This window comes from Macrosteles quadrilineatus, unplaced genomic scaffold (genome assembly GCF_028750875.1).
Source record: "Macrosteles quadrilineatus isolate MER2022 unplaced genomic scaffold, UCM_ALF_1.0 Scaffold_6__1_contigs__length_79288215, whole genome shotgun sequence".
Lineage (NCBI taxonomy): Eukaryota > Metazoa > Arthropoda > Insecta > Hemiptera > Cicadellidae > Macrosteles > Macrosteles quadrilineatus.
In genome coordinates, this window is record NW_026542599.1 from 5,950,831 (window position 1) to 5,978,002 (window position 27,172).

Sequence of the window (27,172 nt, forward strand, 5' to 3'; positions counted from 1 at the left end):
ATGAAATATACTATTTAAGTGTGATAAATTCTGTGACTGTGCTTGTGAAAGATATGCTACAGCTGGTTCATAAAGATAAACCAAGTACCTAAAAGTCAATGAGTCAAGTGGGGAATTGAATTCAAATGAATTAAACTTTAACTCAAATCGTGCTTGAAGAAAATAATTTATGACAATTCTTAAATTTTCCAGCTACTTGTCCTGTTCTGGGGACCGAGCTCCTGGTCTTGCAGCAGACATGCACTTCCGTGATGACGTCATCGCCTTCATAGGCCCGGCGTGTGCCTTTGCACTGGAGCCCGTGGCACGACTAGCGGCCTATTGGAACACTCCGATCATCACAGGCATGGGTGACCAGGTACTGAATTTTCACTGTGACTTTAATACCGGTTACAAGAATGTAGCTATTAATTTCGTGTCATGCACAATAGTCTTCATCGGTCTTAAACAAGGGCGGGGTATTGTTAAATGACTAGCAGCCTTTTGGAATAATGCGATCATCACAGGCATGGGTGGCCAGGTCACTGTGACTTTAATACCTGTTAAAAGTTTTAACTGTTACTTCCATTGTGACGTAGTCAACATGTTCCATACTTATAAACTTATAAACACTTTATTACATTTTAAAAATATTTTACCTGATACTTTAGCATATCTATTGATTCACTAAAACTTGAAATAACGTGTAATAGACACCAAGGACTAACCATTACAATTACTAGAAAATCATTACCTATGTGGTACGTTGTGTATGTATTTAATTAACAAGCTGTTTAAGCTTGATTATTGAGTAGTATTTAACTTATTTTATGGTTGTGGTTTTTTCGTCTTAAACTTTGTAATAATAAGTATAATCTTAAATTATCAAAGTTAAGGGTGGAAGTGGAGTGATAAAAACGTCAATGCAAACAATGAGGAACAACAAACTTCAACTGATAAGAAACATTAATAGCGGTTCTAAACAACTTTGAAACAAGCTTGGAACAGCCTTTGTAAGCTTAGAGCATCATATAGTTAGTCAAAACTTAATTTCCCCTTTTGATGTTGTATAAAATGCCATTATACTTGCATTAATACATTTTCTTTTTTGTAATTAAAAAGAAATGAAAGATGTATATCCACCAATTAATTGATTAATTTTCTAATTGTTTTTGTAAAATATCTAGTTTGTACAAATTTGACTATCTGAGGGGTAAATTTTCTCGTAAATAATACGAGAATATTTTATACGTCTTTTATATAGAACATGTATAACCTAGAACATTTCTCCTAACTATAAAATTATAGCAATACAAATATTGATAAAAACAACACTGTTACTGTTACATATACAGTACCAAAATTCCTAAAAATTTAATCTTTTATTGGAAATCAGCTTCTATATTGATGCAATTGAAAGGCTAGATTAATTGATTAGTTAACAGCTCAACATCAGCTGCTAATGGTGACTTTTTTATTTGAAAACGCGTTCATAAATTTTACCTGCTCCTAATTAATTATTTCCTGATGTTTCACGAAGTTTTTTATTTTTATTTTCCCTACTATTGATTTTAAAATTTAAACTTCGTCGGCAGCCAAATTTTTAGTACAAGGACATTTATATGAGTTTCTATGCAATATCTAGTTTTTACGTTGAATAATTAATAAACACAATAATTAGTTTAAGACTGACTAATATGGAAAACGATACATCTTTGTAAGCCTAACCTCTTGGATTTCTTAATCTTATTCTCCAAAGTACTAACTTTAACAATATTTTACACAATATTTTAAGTAAACATGTACAATTCCCATAATATACCACAATATCGTAAATTATACAGTACCGTTGGTGAGTGTCAAATCTTGGTCTTTAGGACTTGACCAGGTCGTTGAACTGTAAAAAACTTGCCGATGTTTTTGATACTTTTCAACAATCTATCTTCTGGACTCTTTCTCCAGTTGAATTAGATTAGCATTATAGAAAAGCTTATCCCGAAGATGAATGCTGCAACGGTCAATAGTTTCACCAAATCAACGTTTGCGGCCATCCCCGATTACAGTACCAAGATTCGACAGTCATTTGGCTAAGGAAGCCTATTAACCCTTTACGGACGGGTGACGGATATATCCGCCTAATTGGCGATACAGGACAGGTGACGGATATATCCGCCCAAGTCTTTGGCGATAAAGGACGGGTGACGGATATATCCGCCTGAGTCTTTGGCGATAAAGGACAGGTGACGGATATATCCGCCTAAGTCTTTGGCGATAAAGGACAGGTGACGGATATATCCGCCTAAGTCTTTGGCGATAAAGGACGGGTGGCGGATATATCCGCCTTCTCTTCAGACAGACAGACAGGTGCTTGAGCAGTATGTTTCGCGGTACCAAGGTGCCTCTACTTGCTCTCAAATAGCTTGTTCAAACATTCATGTTTAGAGGTGTATTGAGTCAAGATTGTAAAAAGAACTATTTAAAAAGATTGTTTTCAGCCAGGTATGATTGTTGGATTTTCTGCACATGCAGCCTCCCTCGGAAGGCACACTTTCTGTCACTTCTGGAATACTTGGTCGCTTACATAAACTCCGTAACGGCACTTCCGTAAGTTATCTATGTATTAGTACTAGTGGTTAAGAGTTGTAGTATAGTTATAGTTTTACGACTTGCAGTTTCATATTATTTGAAATATGTTTAGTGGCACAATTAAGGAACCTAATGATCGATATATTTTAAAAATTCATGACGGGTTTTATACAGATAATTCCAGACAGTTCTATGTTCTTGACACGGGAAATGGAGAATATCTTCAGGTCAGAATGTTTAGCTGATCAAAAGTTTCGTATTGGAAAGTAGTCAGAAGTTTAATGTTATAATAATACGGAAGTACGGCCTAAAAGTATTAGCTTTATCATAAAACCATTTAAAGAATTTAATTTATTTCAGTTAGGTTATTAGTTTTTTTTCCAAATACATTTAATAATTTGAACACTATACAATAAACTGTTTAAAAAATGAATTTAAGAAGACTTACAGTTTTACCAGTGAGTGCTACGCAATCAGGTACAACGGGATATAAACGTTTATTCTTTGAAACTATTGTAACAAACATATTGTTTTGCCTCATCTAAAGGCAGACATCTCTTATCCATATTTTAGTACAATAATTTATATAATGGTTCATTTGCAATATTATTTCATTCCTATTAATTAAAAATCATTGTGTTTTTAAAATTATTTCAGTAGGTTTTAGCCACTTTAGCAGCATTGACTGATAGTACATTTTATTAGTTATAGAGATCTAAAATAGGCCCAAGCAAGAAAGAATCAGAGTTGGTTACGTTGTTATTTCAGATAAATTCAATCTCTAGTTATAAAGGTTGATGTCCACTACAAATGACGTCATAAAGCCGGCCGAGCCACATTTGTGTTGATTGGTCTCTTCACAGCTGTTTGGTACAGTAAATATTGTATGAACTGGAAATTTGTTATGTCTCAAGACACGTAGTAAAACCTATTCATAACCATATTGCTGTACATATAAATGGGTAATGATGCTGTAAAAGCAATTAAGTTTATATGGGTTATCTATATAGTAAAATAAGCTTTTTGGTGTACACAATTAAGTACATACGAGGGGACCTGTGGAGTCATTCTATGTTGATGGATTTTTTTGGCAAAAAAAGTTCAATTGAAGGAAATTGTATATCTTGCTTATTCATTAAATTATTCTGAAATTGCTTTATATCGTTGTGGTCTATTTGTATTTGCACAAAAACATGTTTTTCCAAAGATATAAAAAAGTTGGCCGGACCCGTTTCATAATAAACTGCAAGTTACAAGCTGTAACTTGTAGTTTATAATTTCCATTAGATTTGCATTGAGCAATCAGCTGATTTACTTATAATATTAGAGATAATCTCTTTGAAAATAGACGTGTTTTTAACTTTATAAAACCATACTGTGAAGTTTAACTATGTTTTCTCCACACCAAACTTTACAACGGAGACTTATACGGTATTTAATTTAACCAAACCACCTCGCAGTTTAATATATTCGAGGTGTGAAACCAATTACGGTCCGACCACAACGCAATGTCGTGGTTACTCTAACTTTGCTCGTCGTTTCAGATATATTGATTATCTGTAAAATTGTAATAGGAATGTGTTCAATATAACATGTTACATTAGCCTCTGTTTAGATTGTAGTGAAGGAGGACACACTGACCCGCATGTCCTACTGCCAATGCCGTCTGAAGCTGGTGTTCTCCAGTATATTCAAGCAGTTTGGCTGGAACCATGTCGTCCTCCTGCTGGACAGATCTGATCTCTTCTCACTCACCGTTGGTAAGACCAAACTCCCTAAGGTTGAACACTAACACTCATCTACACATCGTGGTATTTGCTATAAAACCATCTAATGGTACAAGTGAATTAAACTTGTTACAAATTGCCATCTTTAGAGCAGTTATTTATCTTCGAAAGTTTAGCTGCACTGAAAATACATATCTACAACAAGGGCGAAACATCAAATTATGTTACATGTAATATGACTTAGTTTTACCTCGAAGCAACGATAACCTTACGTTCAGTGTAAATCTCTTCTAAGCAGCGCTCTAGTTTAGGTTATCAGCCTAATTCCTATTTTTATTAGTTAAATTTTGCAAAATTGTTGGCTGAATCCGTAAAATATTTTTTACCAAGAACAGTTAAAAAGGAATCTGAAGTTCTTGGGTGTATTTTATGTTATTTATTTAAATTCTACAATAATTACAGTCTTACATAAAATTACACAGCATCATAATATACACTTAAACTACACATAGTTTGTGAGAGACTCGCCATTATATCTTTTCAGCTTCATCCTGCAAATATCGTTTTAAATAAACAACAGACCAAAAAATAATAGAAAATAAGCTAAGTTAGTCGTTAGAAATTAGCTGAGTTATTTTAAACTAGACCCATCTATATTTTATCTTTAGGCTTTTAATGATCAAACCCTTTAAGGACACGGCTGAAAAAAACTTGCCTTAGGCAGGGACAAGGTTACATAAGACATCACACTTCATTATTAAGTCGACCTTCACTCATTATGTTAAACTGTTAAAGTACATGTACTGTTAAAGCATTGTGACTCTAAGTAACAGTAATGATAATAATGATAAATAAAGCTGTTTGATTCTTCATTATTCTTTATTCCCAATCAGGACCAATATACTGTTGGATTTAAGTAAGAGCATACAAACAGATGGACAACTTAACTTGACAATTTTGTTTTTGGATGGCATCTCATTTTGACATCATTCTAAAACTTGATCTGATTCTATATCATACGGAATTATTTTTGTTCAAATACCTTTCGTATCACCTATTGACAAAGTGTTGTTTCAGGAAAGCACTTAGAAATAGGACTGCGCAAAGCGGGGACGTTGAGTTTTGTACGGGAGTTGGATGGGAACGAGGAAGAGAACTGTGAGGAGTACTTGAAAGATGCAAGCATGTATGCTAGAGGTAAGAAGTTCTTATTTGACCAACAGTTTCATTGAATAGTTCTTTATCGTCAATAGCTTAGTAGCTGAATATTATAGTGATCGCGTAGTCACTAACACTACGTAAACATACGTATATTTGCGTGGTTAAAGGGGTCAGTAGTTAGCATAGATGGTTGCCGGTTTAATTTTGAAAAATAAACCAGTAGCGTTTTGATAATTGAAATCCAGCCCCTTGATCATTACGTTTAATAAATGGTCCTGGCTAAAGAAGCTGCTGGTCTTAATTAGTAACACAGTTACAAATCCTCTCCATTCTACCTTCACTCTACATTCTCCCCTGTCTTAAAATATACTGAGAGTTTCATTTAACATTTTCGTCATACTGCAGCAAAACTGCCGTTTTTAATGCATGCGTTGCAGGTCTAAAGTAGCATAAGAATTAATCGTTTTTAGCCCCTATGGAGTAAAAATTAGCTGTTGTCAACTGTAATATGCTCGAAAGTATGTATCGATTGCTTAATCGATTGTAGTTTGTAACAATTATTGTTGCCTTATTGTAAACAGTTTGACACATCGATAATATACTGTACACTAACAAAATCGTAATAGACGAAACGATTGCACTAAACATCTGCTTGTTTCCATTAGCGAATTAAATTGAAAACAAGTTAGAAGTAGTTTTCAGAGGTTACTTTAAAGAAAAATATCCATTTGTGTAACACAGTTCTTTCAAATAATGCTGCAATATGACGAAAAATGTAGTTCATCACACGGGCAAAAAGTGTCCTTTCAACTCTCGCTCATTTTCCGACCTCGGCTTCGCCTTGATAGTAAAACTTGACCTCGGGTCGAAACGAGTCACTTTAGGTGATGAAATTTGTTTGGACACTGTTTGTTGCAGATAAATCTCATGTTAATTCCTAATTGTTTGTACTCATGTTCCAGTGGTGATCTTGAGTGTGCGGGGGTTGCTAGTGCGACGCTGCATGATCGCCGCCCATAACCTAGGCATGACTCGTGGCGACTGGACCTTTCTGGATGTAGAAATCGTCCAGGTATCTGTCAGTAACCATTCACTGCTTATGTTGCGTAGAACATACACACAGGCACTTTACATATACAATTATGAGAACTGCGAGAGGGAAATGTCAGGAAAAATATCTAGTAAAGCTGATTTTATATATGATTAAATAAAACCCCAAATCTTTGAACAAATTTCCGAACAATTCATGAAACTTGGACGATCCTATAATGTTTTGCCAGAGAATGGCTGGGACATCATTCAGATCACGAGTCCACAACTACCACTGAGATGAGTGTTCATTTAAACTGCCATTGCACTCCCGTTAAATGGCAATAATGTTTTTATTGATCTTAACGGTTAAAATTCTTTATCAGGTTTAGATTTATAGTAACAAATATTTTTATCTTTATGCCAAACATTCGCTTGAAAGGACTTTTCCTTGCTTTATGCACATCTCACAATTTACAGGTAACAAATATTTGGAGAACCGCTTGTAAATTGTATTAAATGTTATATCATTTTATTTGAGGAAAAGCATAGCTTTAATCACAATAATTCAGTTAACTGAGTCATTTTCATTACTACACTATTATGTTTTTAGAGTTTTAGTTCATGTAAAAGCTGCATAATCATTATGACTTACACACACAGTGTGTTCTAGATCTATGAGCTCAAACATACCGCATCAATACTTTGAAGTTAAAATGAATAAACAGAAATTAACACTTCCACAGTTTAAATGTATGCTAGAGAACTTACATCTTAGTCTAAGACAAAGTTCAAAAGTGATTTTCACTATACTGTGCAGAAAACAGCCGTTTTTAGTTCTATAAATCGTCCGCAAAATAATTGTTTTCGGTTAACTTCAAATAGGGAACAGAAAGAAATGGTAAATTTCAACTTCAAAATTTGATTATGACACATCATACAATTATAAACACGCTGCAAATGACATGATATTTTAAGTTATGTTTTAAACAACAGAATGTAAACATTGATGATGACTTTGTATAACCAAAGATTATGTGACCTTAATTTGTAACGATTAGAAGATTATTTCCACAGTATGGTGAAAATAGTTGCTCAGCACACGGAGCGAAAGTATCTTTTTGTACAAATACTAGAAAAGACCCGTTATGGATCATAAACATAAACAAATGACATTTTTGGCCCGAAAATTAACAATATTTAACATTGCTTAAATGGAACTGCAAAAAAACATATGTTAATGCTATTAGTATAGGATTTGGGCCAACAACGTAATTTGTTTATGTTTATAATCCATACCGGTATTTCTCTAGGATTCGTGTCTTTTTGGTACTTAATCGTATTTCTAAGCTCGGCTGCGCCTCGCTTCTATAACATGATTCGGTACCAAAAAGAGCCACTTTCACTCATAATGACGATAACTACTATTCCATCACACTGTCCAGAAAACAGCCGTTTTTAGTTCTCTAAATCGTCCGAAAATTAATTGATAATTTTTTGGGCACGATTACTAGAAAAATACCGGTATGGATCATAAACATAAACAAATGACGTTTTTGCCCCGAAAATAAACATTGTTTAACATTGCTTAAATGGAACTGCCAAAACATATGTTCAATGCTATTAGTATAGGATTCGGGCCAAAAACGTCATCTGTTATGTTTATGACCCATACCGGTATTTTTCTAGTAATCCTGTTTTTGGGGTAACTTTAATTAAGAGAAAAACATATGGCCAAATTTTTCGGTTCGCTAACCTCAAACTTTTCAGTGCATTATGAAAACGCTGCTATCACATGATATTTTTAAAGTTATGTTTGTAAACATTTATGACTTTGTATAACCTCAAATTATGAGCTGTAATTTTTTAAAGATTAGAATGTTATTTCCACAGTTTGATGAACATAGTTGTTCATCACACGGAGCGAAAGTGTAAAGAGCCACTTTCGCTCCTAGTGTTGAACACAACTATTTTATCACTGATCAGTTCACACAGGCTTTTTCACAAGCTAACTGTTAATTGAGTCATGAAGCTATTCAGTTTGCTGAGTCATTTCTCCGTAGGGTTCGTACTGGGGCGACCACGACTGGGAGGCTCATGACAAGAATGACTCAATAGCTCGGAAAGCCTACGAGGCTCTTCTACGAGTGTCCCTGCTTGAGCCGACCAGCAAAGACTTCAGCAAGTTTGCAGAGAATGTGCGTCAGCGTGCCAAGCTACACTACAACTACACATTTTCAGAAGGTGAAGAGGTAAAAGTAATAATGATGGATTTTGTGTTGTAACGCTAACATTAAACGAGCGAATGTTGAAATATTTGTATGGAATATTAAAACATACAACATTCTATTCAATGATCTTTCTTCAAGCTCTTACTTTTGTAAAAATACAATATTCTTACATTGGTATGTTAAAAATGCCAGTTTAAAGTAAGTTAAATTTCACTCTTATCCTTCTTTGCTTTAATGTAAATATTAAATTTTACCCTATAACTTTGAAAAACGAACTAATATTTTAGGAAGAGCTAATAAAAAAATACTGTCAAACTTTATCGCGTTTTTTAATTATTGAGTCACAATTCTCCACTTATTTTCTTTCTTAAATAATGCTAAAAGGAAGAATAAATCTTCATTTTTGCATATGGTCATGAGGTATTTAAAGAAATAACCTTGAACGAGAGAAACCTATTGTACTGACTCCGATCAGTGACAAATCAAATCTGGCTTCTGATTTCACGTGATAAGAATTTTACTGCCAATGTATGAAATCAATGGTAAAAATGAGAAAATTGTGTTAATCACTTTTGTTTGACAGGTAAATTTCTTCGTCGGAGCTTTCTACGACGGTGTGTATCTGCTCGGGATGGCACTGAATGAAACTCTGACTAAAGGAATCGACATCAGGGACGGTCGCGCGATCACTGCGCAGATGTGGGGAAGAACCTTTCACGGTCAGTTTTTGCCTCCAAAAGGTTTTTAAAAACATTTTAATTCAAAGAGAGATTTTATTTCTAGATCAGAGCTGGATCTAACAGTAGAATAAATGTTCGTGTTTTAGGGAAACAACCGTGTTGTTGATTAAATGGTTTTTTTCAATTTTTAAAACAGTGTAGGCCCTACTGCTGAAATTACTACCTTTGTACCAAAGGACGTTGAGTTTTAAACCTCCTTTAGTGTAATTTTGTACATAAAAAAGATTACAGGAAACAGATTAACAGGTGTTCTAGGCTTTATGAAAGCATAAAAGGTTTTAAGACGATGGGTTTTTAAAATCAACTGTAGCGGGTAATCTGCAGCGGTTTACCAAATTCCATGTCCATTGTAATGTGAAGAAAAAATAGTTTTAGCTTAGTCGTGATAGTGAAGTGTTTGTAGGCTGTGTTCACATGGTATTGCTGTTTCGTTTGTAACAAACTTTCTTTTATTATTAAACGATATTGTATGAGAATATTTTCAATAAGTAGGTTCATTTGTAGTTTCCCATACAAATTAACCACCTATCATCAAGGTATGACGCAACTCTCGGGCACAAATCAAATCATTAATCAGTAAACTGGTAGGGGACTGATTGAAATTAAGTCTGTTGTACGCAAATACGATAGACAGAAACTAATTACTACAAAGAATGTTATTGGCAGGTTAGTTGAGGTTTTAGGTAATTAACCAAATAGCTTATGTACAAGCCTCTAGAGACTATACATCTACTTTACATTTCTGACATGAATATTTAGTATTGCTTTGTATTTCCCTCGATTGGCATTTGCATAGTTTACAATCTCCGTTGATTTCATTTGGTTAAATCATACGGTAAAAATACAATTGTTAAAATATTTTGTGATAAGTAAAAAAATAATTTAAAAAAATTCTAGTTACGTGATATAAAAATTCATTCTTTTCCCTCTTATATGTTAACACTATCTAACATTCTCAATGTATCATTGAACATACAATTTTGTACTACGCATTCAACACCAATAAAACCAAATTCACATGAATATAAATAAACATAGGCTTTATAAAATGTTTACACGCAAAAGGAAAATGAGAGAACGAATTATTTTGTACTATATTGTAATTAATTGACATTTTGAATTATTTTTAGATAAAACCAATATTTACCAGACCAAGGGAAACGAAATATTCCATCTATTTTAGGTAATCCGTAATTATTATTGAATGATAATAAAAGTAAGAAATAATAATAAACCTAGACATGAATTGGGTTGGTTGAATACCGTACTCGTGAAAATGTAATATTTTTGACAGGGGAAAATCCTAACGCGCACCATAAAGTTTAACTTTAATCTTTTAAAAATGTTATTAGACAGCTTAGACATCTAACCACACACATTTTACACAGGAAAAACAATATTTAAGCAGATGATATTTTTTATTTGTTTTATGCACCTAGATAAAACCACTGAATGTAAGAGCATTTCCCTAGATTAGACACCCGACATCAGTACTTCAGAATGTGTATTTTGATGTGATAAGTGAAGGGTAAGTTTTGTATGGATGTGATAGCTTTGCCACTATCAGCTAGTTTTTTATTCAAATTCATTTTAATTATTAAAATGCCAAATGATCCAGGAGGGCTGGGTCCAGTTTCGAACCAACAAAAAGTAAATAACCGAGCCACTTAATAGACAAACACAACTTACATTAGTGGAACTAACTTAAGCCGGACAAAGGGTACTTTTAGCATACGTAGCTTGCAGTTATAATGCAATAAACAATTGTATTGTATGGTTAGTATGTTGCTAAATAAACGGTTTGTCCACAGGCATTACTGGTCATGTAAGGATAGACGAGAATGGTGAGAGGGACGCTGACTACTCGGTGCTGGACTTGGATCCAATCACAGGGAAGTTTGAAGTGGTGGCTCATTACTATGGGGTGAACCGGACATACCAGGTGAAATACATAATTACAATAAAGGTCTACATTATCCTCGTACATTTGTCAAAGTTAACATGTACTAACATTTTGTTGAGCTTCATTGATTTCGGATATTATATAACTGTTTTGTGGGTGAACATTTGCAATTAATGTAGAGCAACTAAAATGTTTTAAAAGATTGGACGAATTTAAATAGTGTATGACTTTGTTAGAGAACAATATTGTACAAACAACTCGTTAGATATATTTTACAACTATCATTCTATATTAAAACGGTTATTATGAATGAAAGTCTAGGTAAATATTTACAAGGTATGAGAACTGTAGAAAAATGTATATTTCTTTTGATGTTGTAAATGAAACAATAGATACGGGCTCCATTTTCTTGGGGCACACTTTTCAATCATAATATTGTTGTAGGAGTGATCGGTTTTAGGGAAAATGTTCCAATTTTAGTTATGAATGACTCTTAGAATTATACAAGAGAATAGTGTACACTAAAACAAGTTAAACTTATACTTGTATGTACAGCCAGTAGCCAACAAGAGAATTCACTGGCCTGGAGGCAAGGAAGGACCTCCTGCTGATATACCCCGGTGCGGCTTCATGGGAAACGACCCCATCTGCCATGAAAGCAATGGTAAATACAACAATTTCACATATCTAGTCCTTGTCTTCAGGAGGATTAGTTACAGCCACGTCACTGTACTGGCGATATTACTGAGCTATTCAATTGAATGGATTTTAGTTTGTCCCAAATATGGAATGCCGCAAGGCATCTGAAAAGTTGCTTCGTATTTTCTTGCCAGTTAAACTTCCCAGTAATGTCTTGAAAACTGAGATTCGTGCGACTACTTTGAAACAAAACATTTCAATAACTTGACTTGGTTTATGACGAAATAGGCGATCTTAAAAGTCTAAATTTATCCAAATAAAGTGCGTGCTACTTTCGTTCTTTGTGCAACATTGTCAATGTCCGCAGCATATACATACTTTGGTGAATAATTCCATTCAACACCACATTGGAGACGATGATACACAGAAATTACAAAGAAATCAAGATAGTTAATACGAATACATAAACCATACTATGGAAGTATGGTATTTAGGCCATAAAAGGTGTTGACAATATATTTAGTTTTTGAAACTAAATAACTTAAAATCAAAAGTTGATTTTTATATTTTAACCTTTTTTGACAAATATTTGAGTTAGCTAGAGTAAGTATAAACTAAAAAATATAAAATCTTACCTCGAACGATTGTTTATCTTAACCTTACCTCTTAGTCTCTAATGATTTTTACAATTGTCACTCCTTTAAAACCACAAAACAACAATAACTTATGTTCCATTAGTTAACATATTAATCTAATGTTGTAAACAAAACGAAATGTGACAAGAATATGTATTATAATTATAATACCTTATTCTGAAACGGTTACCATACGAATGTAGGTATTTTAAGCCAAGTATAAATGGAGATGATTATTATAAATAAAGTAATTTGTTTTCAGAACATCACACGATTTTCCTGTATGGGATGGCCGCTTTCAGCATCTTTCTCGGATTCATATTCATGTTAGCATTCTTTGCCAACAAGTAAGTAACTCTAACATTTATTTTCGTTGTAAAAATATTTTCTAATTGTATTATTCGTGCGCTTTAATTTTTTGTACTTAAACTAATATTAAAATATTTTTAATAGGTAGTAATTTACATAAATGAATACGTTTATAAATTAAATATTTTCCAGTTTTAGCGTGTCATTATTGACAAGAATTTATGATTAAAATACCTACTTAACTACTCACATCATTACACATAGAATTTTTTTACAATAAAAAAAAAATGTTTTTCTGTGTATTTTCTATTTTAAGTATACATGTAATATACAGAAGTAGTAAATGTAACACTAATTAATAAAATATAATTCTGATTGGCTGTCAGACACATGCGGCTGGCTGCAGATCTCAACAACATGTCTTGGCGTGTTCGTCCTGAGGAGGTTCTACTGGAGATTGGCAAGCCGTTCTCTTCTCGTCTCGCTCTGCAGCGAACCACCGCTGAGGAGCGTAGGCCTATAGTTACTAGTAGATTTAGCTCAACCGAGTTCCTCTAATAAATTTCTGAGAAAGATTTTTGTGTTTTGCTTCACACCCTGATTTTTTACGATTTGAATTATGACTTTTTGGATAAAATAATTTTGAAAGGATATTTTTTTTTATTGCTTGTTTGAAAATCCAATGAGAAATTGAGAGAGGTGTCAATACAGTGAAGTACTTGATATTTAAATTCATATTGACTATAGGCTCAGTTTGCTTAAAGTAAAATTAAATTCGCTTGTAAAAAATCTACCAATATAATATAGGTTTAACTTTTCCGACTAAAGACTAAAGTTTTACAATGACACCACCTAAAGTTTTAATAGTTTTGAATAAACAGCACTTCTGGGTCACACAGTTATTCACAATGTTCATTCATGTATGTTCAATAATTAGAAACCATTCATGTACACAAGTATCACGTCGTTATCTATCTTTGGATAGGTTTTTAAAATTGCTCCTAAAGGGATGTACAGTATAATCATAGCCTCCTCTAACATCAAGGCTGCGGTGTTGGTGTGTGTGGCAACATCACAACGTCTAGTTTGTGGGATATTTCCATGGCAATAACAGATATAAAAAAAGTGTAAACATAAACATTTCCTATAAAGTAGTGCAACAGCTGTTTCAGTTTGACGGGACAGCGGTGTAGCCACTTTTGTCTCGCCGCGGCCTTGTACTAGAAGAGGCTATGGTAAAATGTAAGCAGCAATATTAAATTGTTATTTTACATCAGCAACCCCTATGAAGTATAAAGTACACCATTGCAGTATAGAAAATATTATAATGTAACTGTCATGAGATTCAGGTTGATGGAAAAAATAAAACAATAAAATGTATTATTTATTATTGAGACATATTTAAAACAAAGACTAATATTACATTTTAAATTTATAAATCCAAATTGTAGATTTCACCCACCCCACTGAGACTTAAAATCGATCCTTGAGGTATATTATAGTAATGATGTATAAATGTCATATTTTTAATCGTCAACTCGCAGTAATAAAATATTATAACACAAGGAGAAAATATCTTTTCTTGTTAATTACTTAGGAATATTTGAAGGAAATTACTAAAACTACATTTTTAAATTAAACCTGTTTGTTCAGAACAGGACCCAGTTTTCCTTGATCATTGGCTTTTATGATCCTGAATGATGAAACAGATGGTATACAAAACAAAGCTACACATCTCACTTTATTCTACACCTATATACTTAGAAACAAACCCAGCTGTGTATTCATCTAAATTGGGAATAGGGGTATTCGTAACATAACTCTTTAGTCATACTTTCAAACTATCAACTGACAACTATTCGTTCCGCTACAGATGTATGAGAACGGAGTGAACGGACTCCACGACCGACTGACAGTTCGTCGCAGCTCCATAGAGTCAAGTTCCTCTCTCTTGTTGACCCAAGTGTTCACCACCATAGGAATATATAAGGTGAGTGGAAGGGTTCCCGGCGGAGAGTCGGTCAGTAGCAAAGCCCCGTAGAATGGTGTAATGGTCGGTATCAGCTCATCTGTCTGGTGTTGTTCTAGGGGTCGAGGGTGGCAATCAAGAAAGTGATCAAGAAGAAAGTGGATATCAACAAGAAACTGCTCTGGGAGATAAAACAGGTCAGGATAAAAGCTTCTCACAACTATTTGGGAGTGATTGAGGAGGGATGTCATTGAGAAAATACAGTACTAAAAAGATATGCATGAAAAATAAAGTGGTTAATTGTGAATACTTTACTAAAAATTCTTTACTTTGGAATGGCGACCATACGATTGTAGGTATTTTAAGCCAAGTCTAAATGGAGATGAGTGTAGTATGACATGCGCTATCTTGTAGTCTAGTTAGTGACTAAGGCCAACATATTCCTTAGGTACAGCTGTTAATTACTAGCCCATACAGTATTTTGGCAACTAAGGGACCTACAGTTTTGGAATCCGTACCACATTTTTGCCTTGTAATTAATGAATTTGTCTAATTATCAGGATGGGGATAGTGGTAGTACTTAAGTGTGGACGTTAATTTACACCAGGGAGTATTTTATCCAGTGCATGCCTATAAATAGCCAGAATTGAGATATTGACCGATCTCATATATTGAATTTAACCCAGGTAACAAAAAAAGCTTGAGAAAGGTTTGTCACAAACCTTTTTTGTCAAACCTTTAAACTTGCTACAAGTGTATAACGGCAAGCTTGTACACTTGGGGCAAGCTTGTAGCAAACCTCCTAGTTCCCATCAGACAAGCTTGCCACAGGCCTTCTGATTAAACCTGTCACAGGCCTTCTATACAAACTTGTCAAAGGCCTTCTGATTAAACTTGCCACATGCCTTCTGGTTAAACTAGCCACACACCTTATGTTTAAACTTGACACAAACCTTCTGTTCAAACTTGTCACAGGCCTTCTGTTTAAACTTATCACAGGCCTTTTATTAGAACTTAGAAACTGTAACAGATATATTTTGTTCCATAAAACAAATTAATAAATCATTGAAAATATAGCTCAGATAAAAATGAAGCACATTATGTTTATGTTTCATAGTAATGTATGTAAAATAAATTAAATTTTGTTTGGCCAACAAAACTTTTTACTTTGCCAGATAGAGAATGATAGGTTTTAAAAATAGACTTGGGACTGTAGGCTAATTAGAGATAAATGTGTTGGATCCTGTTTGAAAATAAAAGTAACTAATTGCTAACTAAAAGCCAAAATAAAGCACTGAGCAAAAAATAAATATGTTTTATGACAACTGTTCATTTCATGGTAGAATACAATCATTTTAAGAAATGTAGGCTACGGGTTTCAAAAAGGTATTTTACTTAAAAATTATTTTTGTCAAATGCCTACAAACTAACCGTAAGATAGCTTTGTAAGGTAAAGTAGGGCAATATCAGACTTGTTATCAGAAGTCTAATGTGCCCTAAATACAGCTTTCAGAACTAAATCAGTATAGTTTAATTTTTACTCAAAGCAAATTTAATATAAATGCCTCTAATAGAAAAACTTGAATGTTATTAGAGGAAATGCTAAACAGAGCTAACTCCTCGGTTGAATTTAAATTGACTCCATATAATAGACCTAACACAGTACTGTATTAGTTACATAGCTTTACTAAGCTGTAATGACAAAAAATGAAACAAATTTATTCCTATACCTACAGTTGATTTCAAACTAATTGAGAAATTATCTTAATCAGAGAAGTTTTGACAATGGAAATCAAACAAAGTAAAAGTGCACTTAACATTTTATATTCTGAAAATATTTACACAGGTTTAAATTACAATTCGTACAGTATTCAGTCATCAGAACACTCTTCAGCAGCGGGTGTTGCTTGCTGTCTGTTAGACCTGAAAAACAGAAATTAAAAATATTTTGTTGTCTCAATAAAATTGATGTTTTGTAGTATTTTTTTAAGTTGCCATACATGTATTCCCTCAATAAATTATGTGACTTTGCCAAATTTATGGATTATAATTTCCTTTAGATCTGAAAATATTTATTATTCCTATGATGAGATAAATGTTTCAAATATTGCTTTGTGTGTGAGCCAATTATTTGCAAAACAACTATGGGCATGGTGTTCCAAATTTAATAAATCTTTACTTAGGTTTCCAAATAAATTTAATTTTGGTCGGACTGAAATGAGAAAATAGAGGCTTTTTACAGTTTATAAAGTCTATATCACTATACCTTTTTCCATGACACTTGAAAAATTTCATACCGGTACTATAGGTTTAAACCTTTATTAGATGTTATAGCTTTCAGGGGTTAGCTTCAAAACATTTTAAAAGTACCTATATTTGACTTTTTAAAGGAGTTCAAGTAAAAATTCAATAAATTTTAAACGTTTTAGAAATATATTTGAACATTGTAAAAAGTACAAACGCTAAAACAAAACAATAAATTGGACAACTGACTCACAACAGAAAACAATAAATAATTAACCAATCAGCTGATGATATTAAAATATAGAAAAAAATAGAATATCATTAATTTATACTAGATCTAGTATCATTAACTAATAAAACAGATGACTGGGAAATTTGAGACAGGAATGGGTGATGTTAATATTAGAGACGGTCTAAGACTAATGAATACTACCATTTTAGGCCCGGTTCACACAAGCGACTTATCTAGCTGACTAGGCTGTGACTAGGTAAGCCCGACTGGGTAGAGGACTACAGGATTAAATGGAACCGTTCACACAAGCGTAGGGCGACGACTAGCGAGCCGCGTTCGAGCTTGGTGTCCCAAACTATTGTCGGGCCCCGCTTCCAAGTCACTCATGGCAGCAACCCAGTCGCCCGCTCTAGCGGCTTAGCAGTATGATGGCCCCTATGGGAGCGTTCACGGTCGTCACGCTGCAGCTCGCATTCTTCCCTTTGTTCTCATTGTCGCCAGTGATGGATCCGAGTAACATTGATATCGATATTTGTATTGAATCAATGAAGCAACAACCGTTTCTTTGGAACAATTATGTTTATAGGCCTATTATTAGTATTACAAGTCCAAATATAGGAATAAACTAAATATAAATTTGTAACCGATTAATAGGTTTATAATATAATTTTATATTGACCCTATACACTCTAAACAATGATGTTTTTTCAACCAAACTTTATAATAGTTTAAATGATAGTTTGTTGGGTGATTCCAATGCAAATTTAGTTTTGAAATGATTCGATGATTGTTTAAAACATCAATGTAAAAAAAAAAAATTCACTTACCATTGACGCAAAAACATCAAATATTTCCAGAAATATGTCAACGTATCGAAAATATTGATGTATTGAAAACATCGATGTATTAAAAACATCGTTTATCGATGCACATTCATTTACAACACACCTACGACCTAGTCCGTTGACATGTCGCTCGTGTGAACCGGTGTATCCTTTGGTCCGCTACCCATTCGGGCTTACCTAGTTACAGCCTAGTTAGCTAGATAAGTTGCTCGTGTGAACCGGGCCTAAGAAGCGAAATGCTCAGTCATGGAGAATAGTGAGCTTGGAATTTTGCCACCGAAATGAGCTTTGCGCGGCCGCACTACTCTATCTTACTCGGTAAACTGACTTGGCCGCGCGTTCAAGATAGTCTACGATGCCGATTTCGCAAGAAATGAGACATTAAAGGTAAAAAACAATTGTTGCATACAATACCACTCTACATATAGGCTACATGTGGTTTTTTTTTACACTCAGTGGGGTCTTAACTCAATATATAACTGAAATTCAAATCTAATTGACTAGACTAGTGCTGAAATAAACTTTCCATGCACAAACCTGAGGCCCATGTGGACAGGCAAATGTGAGGTAAAAAGGTTAAATAAACCCTGAATTTAACTGGTTCTATTAATGTTTTATAGGTATGGCTAATGTTTTTAATAGAGTTAGAATAATCTAAATGGCATTTTTACTAAGTACAATATCCAAACTAACAGAAGAACTTTGTACAGTTTCCAATGGCAACCTAAATACAGGGTGTCAATAGAACTCTTGGGGTTTTCAAATACATATCTTAACAGATTGGAAATATGAAGTTAATTCTTTAATAACAGTTCAACTCATTGTACCAACCAATTGTAAATTTTTGGTCAGCATTTGTTGGCAAACTGTGGCACATAAAATTTGAAAAAATCTAGAGCTGCAATGCCTTACGGAAAATGTTGCTATGGTGACGGGTGCTAGTAAATGAGGAGTTTTTTTTATAAACGCCCTTTACTCATAATAATTTCTTATCACAAAGAAATAAGTACGGTACCGTAAATTGAAATAGGAAAAAATACCTCTTCATCAATCTGGGTGTGGCTTGCTGCAGCCACTTCTTGATTGAGTTCCTTCTTCATATTCTCAGCCGATGTTTCTCAATGTTTTCTCCTGACAGCATCTATAAATCAGAAAAAGGTGCACTAAACATACAAAATGAGTAAAGTACCAGAGCAAAAATACACCTGAAGCAGCAAACCTGCAGACTATCAATTCGTCTTAAACTGGATTTATGCTTAAAGATTTCCATAAAGCATATTTTGAATAAAGTTAGATCTAACTAGTAACATAGACAAAAAGAATTAAATATAGACTGTCAGCCGTGCAGTGGTTACCATAGGTTCTGGCACACAATGATGGGAGCGCCATGTAGTTACGTAGTGCGTAGGCCGTAACTGCATAGCGCTCCCAGCGGTGTGCGCCAGAACCTATGGTAACTGCAGCACAGCTGACGGTCTTTTTATATTTAATTCTTTTTGTCTATGCTAGTACTTAGGTTTTCTACTATGGGGAATGCAAAAATATGTTTTTTTGAGCAAATGTTAATATTAAGGTGAAATAGACTAAATAAAGTTGCTAAATTTGATCAACATAATATATCTACAAACAAGCAAACTGTATACAAAAGCTCGCTCCGGCACATAGCCTATTTTTATAATATATGTAGCCCTACCTAATGTCAAGATTTTCCACAAATGGAGAAAGGCGATAATGATGTTCCGTTACTGTAGGGGGTATTCAGGATTTTTATGTGACCGCGGGAGACAATAATCTTTAGGCCTACATAACTTGATCTAAAGCAAAGTGACGTTTAAGCGTTTCGATGCTAGAAAATTTTTTGGAATGTTCCGAAAAAAATTATAGGCTAAGTAAGAATTACAGGAGAACCTTGATAAAAAGGCTCTCAAGGGGATTATAAAATAAGACTTGTTATCAAGGTTGTCTTATTATCGAGGTTTGCAATAACATGTGATTAGGGGTAAAATAAATTCTAGGGGATTTAAAAATGAGACTTGTTATCAAGGGTGACTTGTTATCGAGGGTCTTGTTACTTGTTATCAAGGTTCCACTGTATTTACTTATTTCGTCCGAAAAGTGCTAAGCTTGCCACGAGGGCAAAGTCTATTGTGCGAGAAAAGAATACGCATCATTTTGATAATAAGTAACTTAGGCCTAAGTTAACTTTTATCCTTACTCATCCAAAAACTTATTGCAGACGGCTCTATGTGAAACTGTAAGTACCCAGGGAGGGTAGGCCTATGTTTAGCCTAGTCCTTTTGATTGACTTAGTAGAGTCTATCAAGGCTAGCAGCCTACAGTCGAGGTGCTAATTAACACATGAGTTAGATTAGCTAAGTAGCTTAAGTTATTATGGGACCCTAACATAACAAATGAACATGAACATTCCCAATAGCAAATTACTAGGTGTTTTGACACTTTGTGACAGAATAAAATGTGCTGCAGTTAAAAAAAAAATAAAGTAGGCCTAAAATTTATATCAGCCCTCAGGTTTATTGGGCTACCAATAATGAATCATTATTAAAACATTTCCTGGAAAAGTTTTTAACAAACACTAAATTGACTGCCAATTTTTCAAGTGATCAAGTGAAAACAGATTTTAAAAAAGTTAAGAAGGTATAAGATGTGATAAATGTACATCTGATGTACATAAATCATAAATCAAATAGCCTAGGGCAGGCCTTTTAGCTAGGTACCGGTAAGACTTTTGTGAGTTATGTCTAGACTAGGCCCAGGCTCTAAATCAAACGGTTGATGCTTAAATCATTATATTAATAACTTATAAACTTAAGTTAAGTTGGCTGCTTTAACTTATTTAAAATTACTGATTAACTTACTGCTAAATCTAGGTTATTCTACTCACCTGAAAATCGCAGTAGGTTTCAAAGTTATCACCGAGGAAAACTACTAATTAACCAAAAGCACTTATAAATTTACTTAGAGCTGTATACAAACTTTATAAACTTAAAAATTTAAACGCGAAATATAAACTCAAAACTTAAGGAAAAATAAACACTTAACCGAAAACAAGAAAGAACAAGCGCAGACGCCAGACGGCCAAACAAACACAAATAAAATGGCGGTTGTTTTGTTGTTGTGTAGTAGACTGACTAGCGCCGCTAGCGCTGCGATGGATGAAAATTACAACTACGTTGCTTGTCGTGATACACCTTCCACGAATTGGCCCCAAGCTGTTCCCCGTAAGCCTTCTTCACAAGCGTGCCACAAGTCTGGCACAAGTTGATATAAAAAGGCCTTTCCAGACAAGCCTTTGACAAGGCTTGCCGTAAGCTTACGTGTTACCTGGGAAATATGATCGTTTTGAAGATGTTGAAGATCCCTAGAACGATTAAATTGTATAAATGTAGTTTGTTCAGCAAAGTACCAAGTTTATAGTACCTTAGTAGGATATCTAAAATGAGTCTTTTTAAAATTGATTTGGAAAAGTCATACAAAAAAGATTTTGTATCCAGTTTTCTTGTTTGATAAATTTAAAGAAGGCCTACAGAGAAGGTAGTGAGCACGTGTGGCACTAACTGTTGGAATTAGCATTTCTGAAGCCGGTGTTAACATTGTCTCAGACTTTACCAAGAGAGGGTTCAACACCCCCTCCAGATTATCCACAAACATTTTATACCTTTGTAAAACGTCCCCTTGAAGTGTTTGATGTTCTCAATTACCCTAATGTCACAAAAAACTAACAAAATAACATATTCCCAAAACTTCTATTGTTTTAAGGTACGCGACGTAACCCATGAGAACACCGTGAGGTTTGTGGGAGCCTGCATAGACTGTCCTACAGTGCTGATCCTCACAGAGTATTGTCCCAAGGGCAGCCTGAAGGATGTGCTGGAGAATGAGGCCATCCAGCTAGACTGGAACTTCAGGATGTCACTCATACATGACATCGTCAAAGTATGTAGTGGATTTTACTGTGAATGTTGTTGTGAAGTGGACATTTCATCCTCAAAAAATAGTTTGACTTCACCAAAAGAGCTTTAGTTCAATTGAGCCTTGAAAAGAAATTAGTTGAATCTATTGTTAAAACTCATCTCAAATTCCTCAAATGAGTCACAAACATAAATTATTTCAATAACACCAACTAACAGTAAAGATAGTCATCAAAATGTGTAAGCAATAAAATGTGTTACAAGATAAATTAAAACAAGACTTTTAACCAACCAATAAAAAAAAAGTTGTATGAACTCACATAAAAATAGCAGTATGTTATTATGCATGCATTGGTTATAAAATAGTAAGATGTGTATCATTATCTTCAACATTATTATAGGTACAGTTTACAATTCAATTCAATTAATTTATTCACAAAAAATAAACATTACCTATAACTTTTTACATAATCTGAAATTAGATCCCTGCGAAGCTAAAGCTTGAGCGCAAACATCAAGTGAAATAACTACAATAACAAGTACATAAAATATCAATTACATTAAATTGTGACAAAAATATATTACTATTAACTGTATTATTTTTTGCGTAAACACTATTATAATTCTAATAGATAATTACTACATCTATGTAATAGAATGGTGAGGTAATGTAGTAACAATAGAGCTGCATTTTTACCAACCTGTTGCATTAGGAACTATGAAGACTGACGAATTAACTATTAAGCCCAAGTGGTGACGTCTTTATTACAATTCTGAGTTAAACATAATGTTGTTCAGATAAGTTACAAAATATACTAACAAATTTTAATTTAACCATTAAAATCACATAGGACAGCATGAACAAATTATTTAAATGTTTAACAGAAGGTATTTTAAAATGTTTATCATTTGTCGTAGGGAATGGCTTTCCTACATGGTTGCGAAGTGGCTGTGCACGGTAAACTGCGCTCCTGTAATTGCCTCATAGACGGACGATTTGTACTCAAAATTTCAGATTTTGGCCTTCAAACCCTGACAACCCCATCAGAGATTGTCAAAGACAACACGTTTTACAACAGTAAGTAGAGAATACATTGATTTGTGGTGTGTTATTGATGTATTAACTTTTAAAATTCTATAAATCTGGTTTCTTATGTTTACGAATTTGTGTGGGAGTTTATAAAAAAATGATTGATTTTAACTTTGTTTTACCAATCCTGTGTTAGAGGTAGAAACTTCTAGTTTTCATTATTTGTTAGGAAAACTCAAATTTTTTCTAATCAGCTGTTTTGATTATCAGTACCTTCTTACATTATTGTGGGATAAAAAACAAAAAAGGTTACATTTTTTTAACAAATTGTTGAATTGGCCGTACCTTGGCCACCGAGATTGCCAGATAGAGGTCCCCATATACGTTTCTTTTGTTTGGGGGTTTGTTAAAGATCGGGTTTATGGTAACAAAGACAACAGCTTGGAAGAAATTATGCGAAAGATCAAAGAAGAATTTTGATCAAATTGATGTTCCAATGTTGCGGCAAGTTTGGGCAGATCTAGAACACAGACTTGATTATTTAAGTTAAGAGCTAACAACTAAAAACAATGGGGAACAAGGCAGTACAAATGTATGATCATAAACTTAAGAAAATTTTCTTTAATTGAACAGTAATTTGATAAAATTGTGATGAAAAATAAAGGAGCTACGACTATTTAAAAATAATAACTTTTTTTTTAAACACCCTGTATTATAAAATTGAATTATAATTATTACTTACTTTCTGAATTATTTACTTTCTACAACCGCTATTTACAAGACCACATTTCATATACGGTACCATAGGTACCTTCAATTCACTAACCAAAGCAAATCGAAATAAAATTTCTAAAGCATGATATGTACCACTTTTCTATTTTACATTTCTCTCACACAATTACTAATAGGTAATTTCACTAAGTGTTACTAAAATTACCAAACACATCTTAATGCATTTCAATGTTTTCTCCATGCCTTGATGTTTCCCACGTTACTAACTACTTCTCCCTATGGTTCTTGCCTCCTCATGATCCAATGTTCCCCTAATTACCCAATATTTCCTCTAATGACTCAATGTTTACCTACATGGCTCAATATTTATCATGACTCAATGTTTATAACTCAATGCTTCTTACGATTCAATGTTTACCTACATGACTCAATGTTTACCTACATGACTCAATGTTTACATACATGATTCAATGTTTACCTACATGACTCAATGCTTCTCATGACTCAATCCTACATGACTCAATGTTTTTCATGACTCAATGTTTCTCATGACTCAATGTTTCTCATGATTCAATGTTTACATACATGACTCAATGTTTACATACATGATTCAATGTTTACCTACATGATTCAATGTTTACCTACATGACTCAATGTTTACATACATGATTCAATGTTTACCTACATGACTCAATGCTTCTCATGACTCAATCCTACATGACTCAATGTTTTTCATGACTCAATGTTTCTCATGACTCAATGTTTCTCATGATTCAATGTTTACATACATGACTCAATGTTTACATACATGATTCAATGTTTACCTACATGATTCAATGTTTACCTACATGACTCAATGTTTACATACATGATTCAATGTTTACCTACATGACTCAATGCTTCTCATGACTCAATCCTACATGACTCAATGTTTTTCATGACTCAATGTTTCTCATGATTCAATGTTTCTCATGACTCAATGTTTCTCATGATTCAATGTTTCTCATGACTCAATGTTTCTCATGATTCAATGTTTACCTACATGACTCAATTAATGTTTCTCATGACTCAATGTTCCCCTAGAGCTGTTGTGGATAGCACCGGAGCTTCTGAAGGAGACTACAGTTCCAGGAACTCCTGCCACACAGAAGGGAGACGTCTACAGCTTCTCCATCATCCTGGAAGAGATTGTCGTCCGAGGAGGACCTTATGAAATAGCTCGTCAGACATTAACTGTCCAAGGTAGACCAAAGGAGTTCTGTAGCGATTGGTTTGATCTGGTAGTCAAAAGAGCAGTTGTTTGGTCCTAAGAATAGTCAGAAACATTTTGATATTTCCAAATTGCACCCAGCTGTCCCCGATCATTGATCGAATGATCCTGGCTAAAGAAATTCCTTTGTCGTTGCTGTCACATAGTATTGGTAATGAAAATACTTCAATTATATTTTGTAAATAATACAACCTTCAAAAAATCGTTTGTGTCCAAATTAGGCAGTAATAAAAACTAAAACAAACTCGGTTACTCTACTGTAAAATCTCAAAAACTGTAAATATGACTTGCTATATTTGCTTTTACAGAGGCTATTGTGAGAACCTTATGGATGATTTGCTAAGAAGGATGGAACAGAGTATGCAAATAACTTAGAAGCTCTGGTAGAAGAAAAAACTGACCAGCTGTCCCGATCATTGGTCCAATGGCCCTGGCTAAAGTAAAATTCCTTTGTCGTTGCTGTCACATAGTAGCCTATTGGTAATGAAAATACTTCAATTATATTTTGTAAATAATACAACCTTCAAAAAATCGTTTGTGTCCAAATTAAGCAGTAATAAAAACTAAAACACTCTCGGTTTACTGTACTTGCAGAGATTCTTCAGCAAGTAGAGTCCTTTGCGGCACCTCCATTCCGTCCAGACATTAGCAACCGAGATTGCCCAGATGATCTGCTGGAGTTGATGGAGAGATGCTGGGCAGACAATCCTGACGAGCGACCTACCTTTGAGATCATCAGGGGTATCATTCGCAAAATCATGAAGTAAATTGTAGTCCTTGGAAAATGTTATGAAAAACACTTTGTACTTTGCAACACAGTTTCCAAAAGCAATGTTTGTTGGCATTATGATATTGAGATTTGAATTTTGACTGTGCAACAAAATTTCCAAACAACTAAACTGAAAAGTCAGTTTATTGTAAACTATTGCATCATATTTATCAAAACCAATTAAAAAGTAAATACACATTTTTTTATTGGCTACAACGGTCTATGTAGATGCCTATTTCTTTATAGTCTTCCCTAGTTTCCTGCTATGCATCAACAACTAATAGAGTTCTCTTTTTTTAATATTATAAAATAAGTATAAAACCACACATATCAGCCAGCAGCCTTTAGTAATCCAAACAACAATTTCAAACGATTTGCAGTATTACAAAAATAAAATGAAATTATAAAAAAAAGAATATCTTCCAATGTTGATTGATTCTCGTGGTTCTAAAGTTACTCTACTGTAAAATCTCAAAAACTGTAAATATGACTTGCTATTTCCTTTTACAGAGGCTATTGTGAGAACCTTATGGATGATTTGCTAAGAAGGATGGAACAGTATGCTAATAACTTAGAAGCTCTGGTTGAAGAAAAAACTGACCAGCTAAGTCAGGAGAAAAGAAGGTCAGAGGAGCTTCTGTTTCAAGTTTTACCCAGGTAATTAATTAATAGTTCTACTTAAGATGCTTGATATGTTCTATATTTTAACAGCACTATATTTCTTCCAATAATTATCCTTGTGGTCCATGAAATGTATAAGAGAGTTTTTGGCTTCGTCAGTCCATTGCAATCTAGGAAGCACCAGTAGTCCTCCCACTGCAAAGCATTTTCTGCTAAGTTTTTCTTTTAGTTACCTTTCCATACCTATGCAGCCATTCAACAGGTCTCCGTATCCATCAGTATCTTGGCTTTCCAGTTCCATTTATTTTAGAACTTTATCACTCAATCACAGTATAGAACACACCAGATATTTGTTGATGGTTGATTATTTGACAATATGAAAACAATTCAATATTTAGTATTCATGGTAGATCTTAAAATGTATCTTGTGACAATGAGATGTCTTCAGGCTACTACTGAAGTACCTAACTGGGTATCTGAGTACAAAAAGGTGTTTGCTTGGCAATCAGAAGGTTGACAATTAGATTTGTTAAAAGTCAGTAGCATTTTGATGGTTCTAAGCTGGACCCAGCTGAGCTGTCCTTACTCATCC

The 27,172-nt window shown here is 34.0% G+C and overlaps 1 protein-coding gene and 1 long non-coding RNA gene across 2 annotated transcripts in view; one reads left to right on the plus strand and one right to left on the minus strand.

Moving 5' to 3' along the window:
• LOC128996552 (atrial natriuretic peptide receptor 1-like) overlaps positions 1-27,172 on the plus strand; it is a 59,646-nt gene that overhangs the window by 28,901 nt on the left and 3,573 nt on the right. The window contains exons 3-20 of the mRNA XM_054421941.1: positions 193-358; positions 2,509-2,583; positions 4,181-4,325; positions 5,370-5,489; positions 6,416-6,525; positions 8,546-8,734; positions 9,297-9,432; positions 11,265-11,395; positions 11,912-12,020; positions 12,893-12,977; positions 13,326-13,450; positions 14,829-14,929; positions 15,028-15,105; positions 22,007-22,183; positions 23,077-23,236; positions 25,004-25,162; positions 25,785-25,953; positions 26,470-26,616. Coding sequence (XP_054277916.1) covers positions 193-358; positions 2,509-2,583; positions 4,181-4,325; positions 5,370-5,489; positions 6,416-6,525; positions 8,546-8,734; positions 9,297-9,432; positions 11,265-11,395; positions 11,912-12,020; positions 12,893-12,977; positions 13,326-13,450; positions 14,829-14,929; positions 15,028-15,105; positions 22,007-22,183; positions 23,077-23,236; positions 25,004-25,162; positions 25,785-25,953; positions 26,470-26,616 — 2,382 coding nt within the window. The remainder of the gene's footprint in view (positions 1-192; positions 359-2,508; positions 2,584-4,180; positions 4,326-5,369; positions 5,490-6,415; positions 6,526-8,545; positions 8,735-9,296; positions 9,433-11,264; positions 11,396-11,911; positions 12,021-12,892; positions 12,978-13,325; positions 13,451-14,828; positions 14,930-15,027; positions 15,106-22,006; positions 22,184-23,076; positions 23,237-25,003; positions 25,163-25,784; positions 25,954-26,469; positions 26,617-27,172) is intronic.
• LOC128997078 (uncharacterized) lies at positions 16,717-21,227 on the minus strand. The gene is made up of 3 exons (XR_008491092.1): positions 21,132-21,227; positions 19,270-19,370; positions 16,717-16,831 (listed from the first exon to the last, which is right to left on the minus strand). It is a non-coding gene; the product is annotated as an uncharacterized LOC128997078 (long non-coding RNA).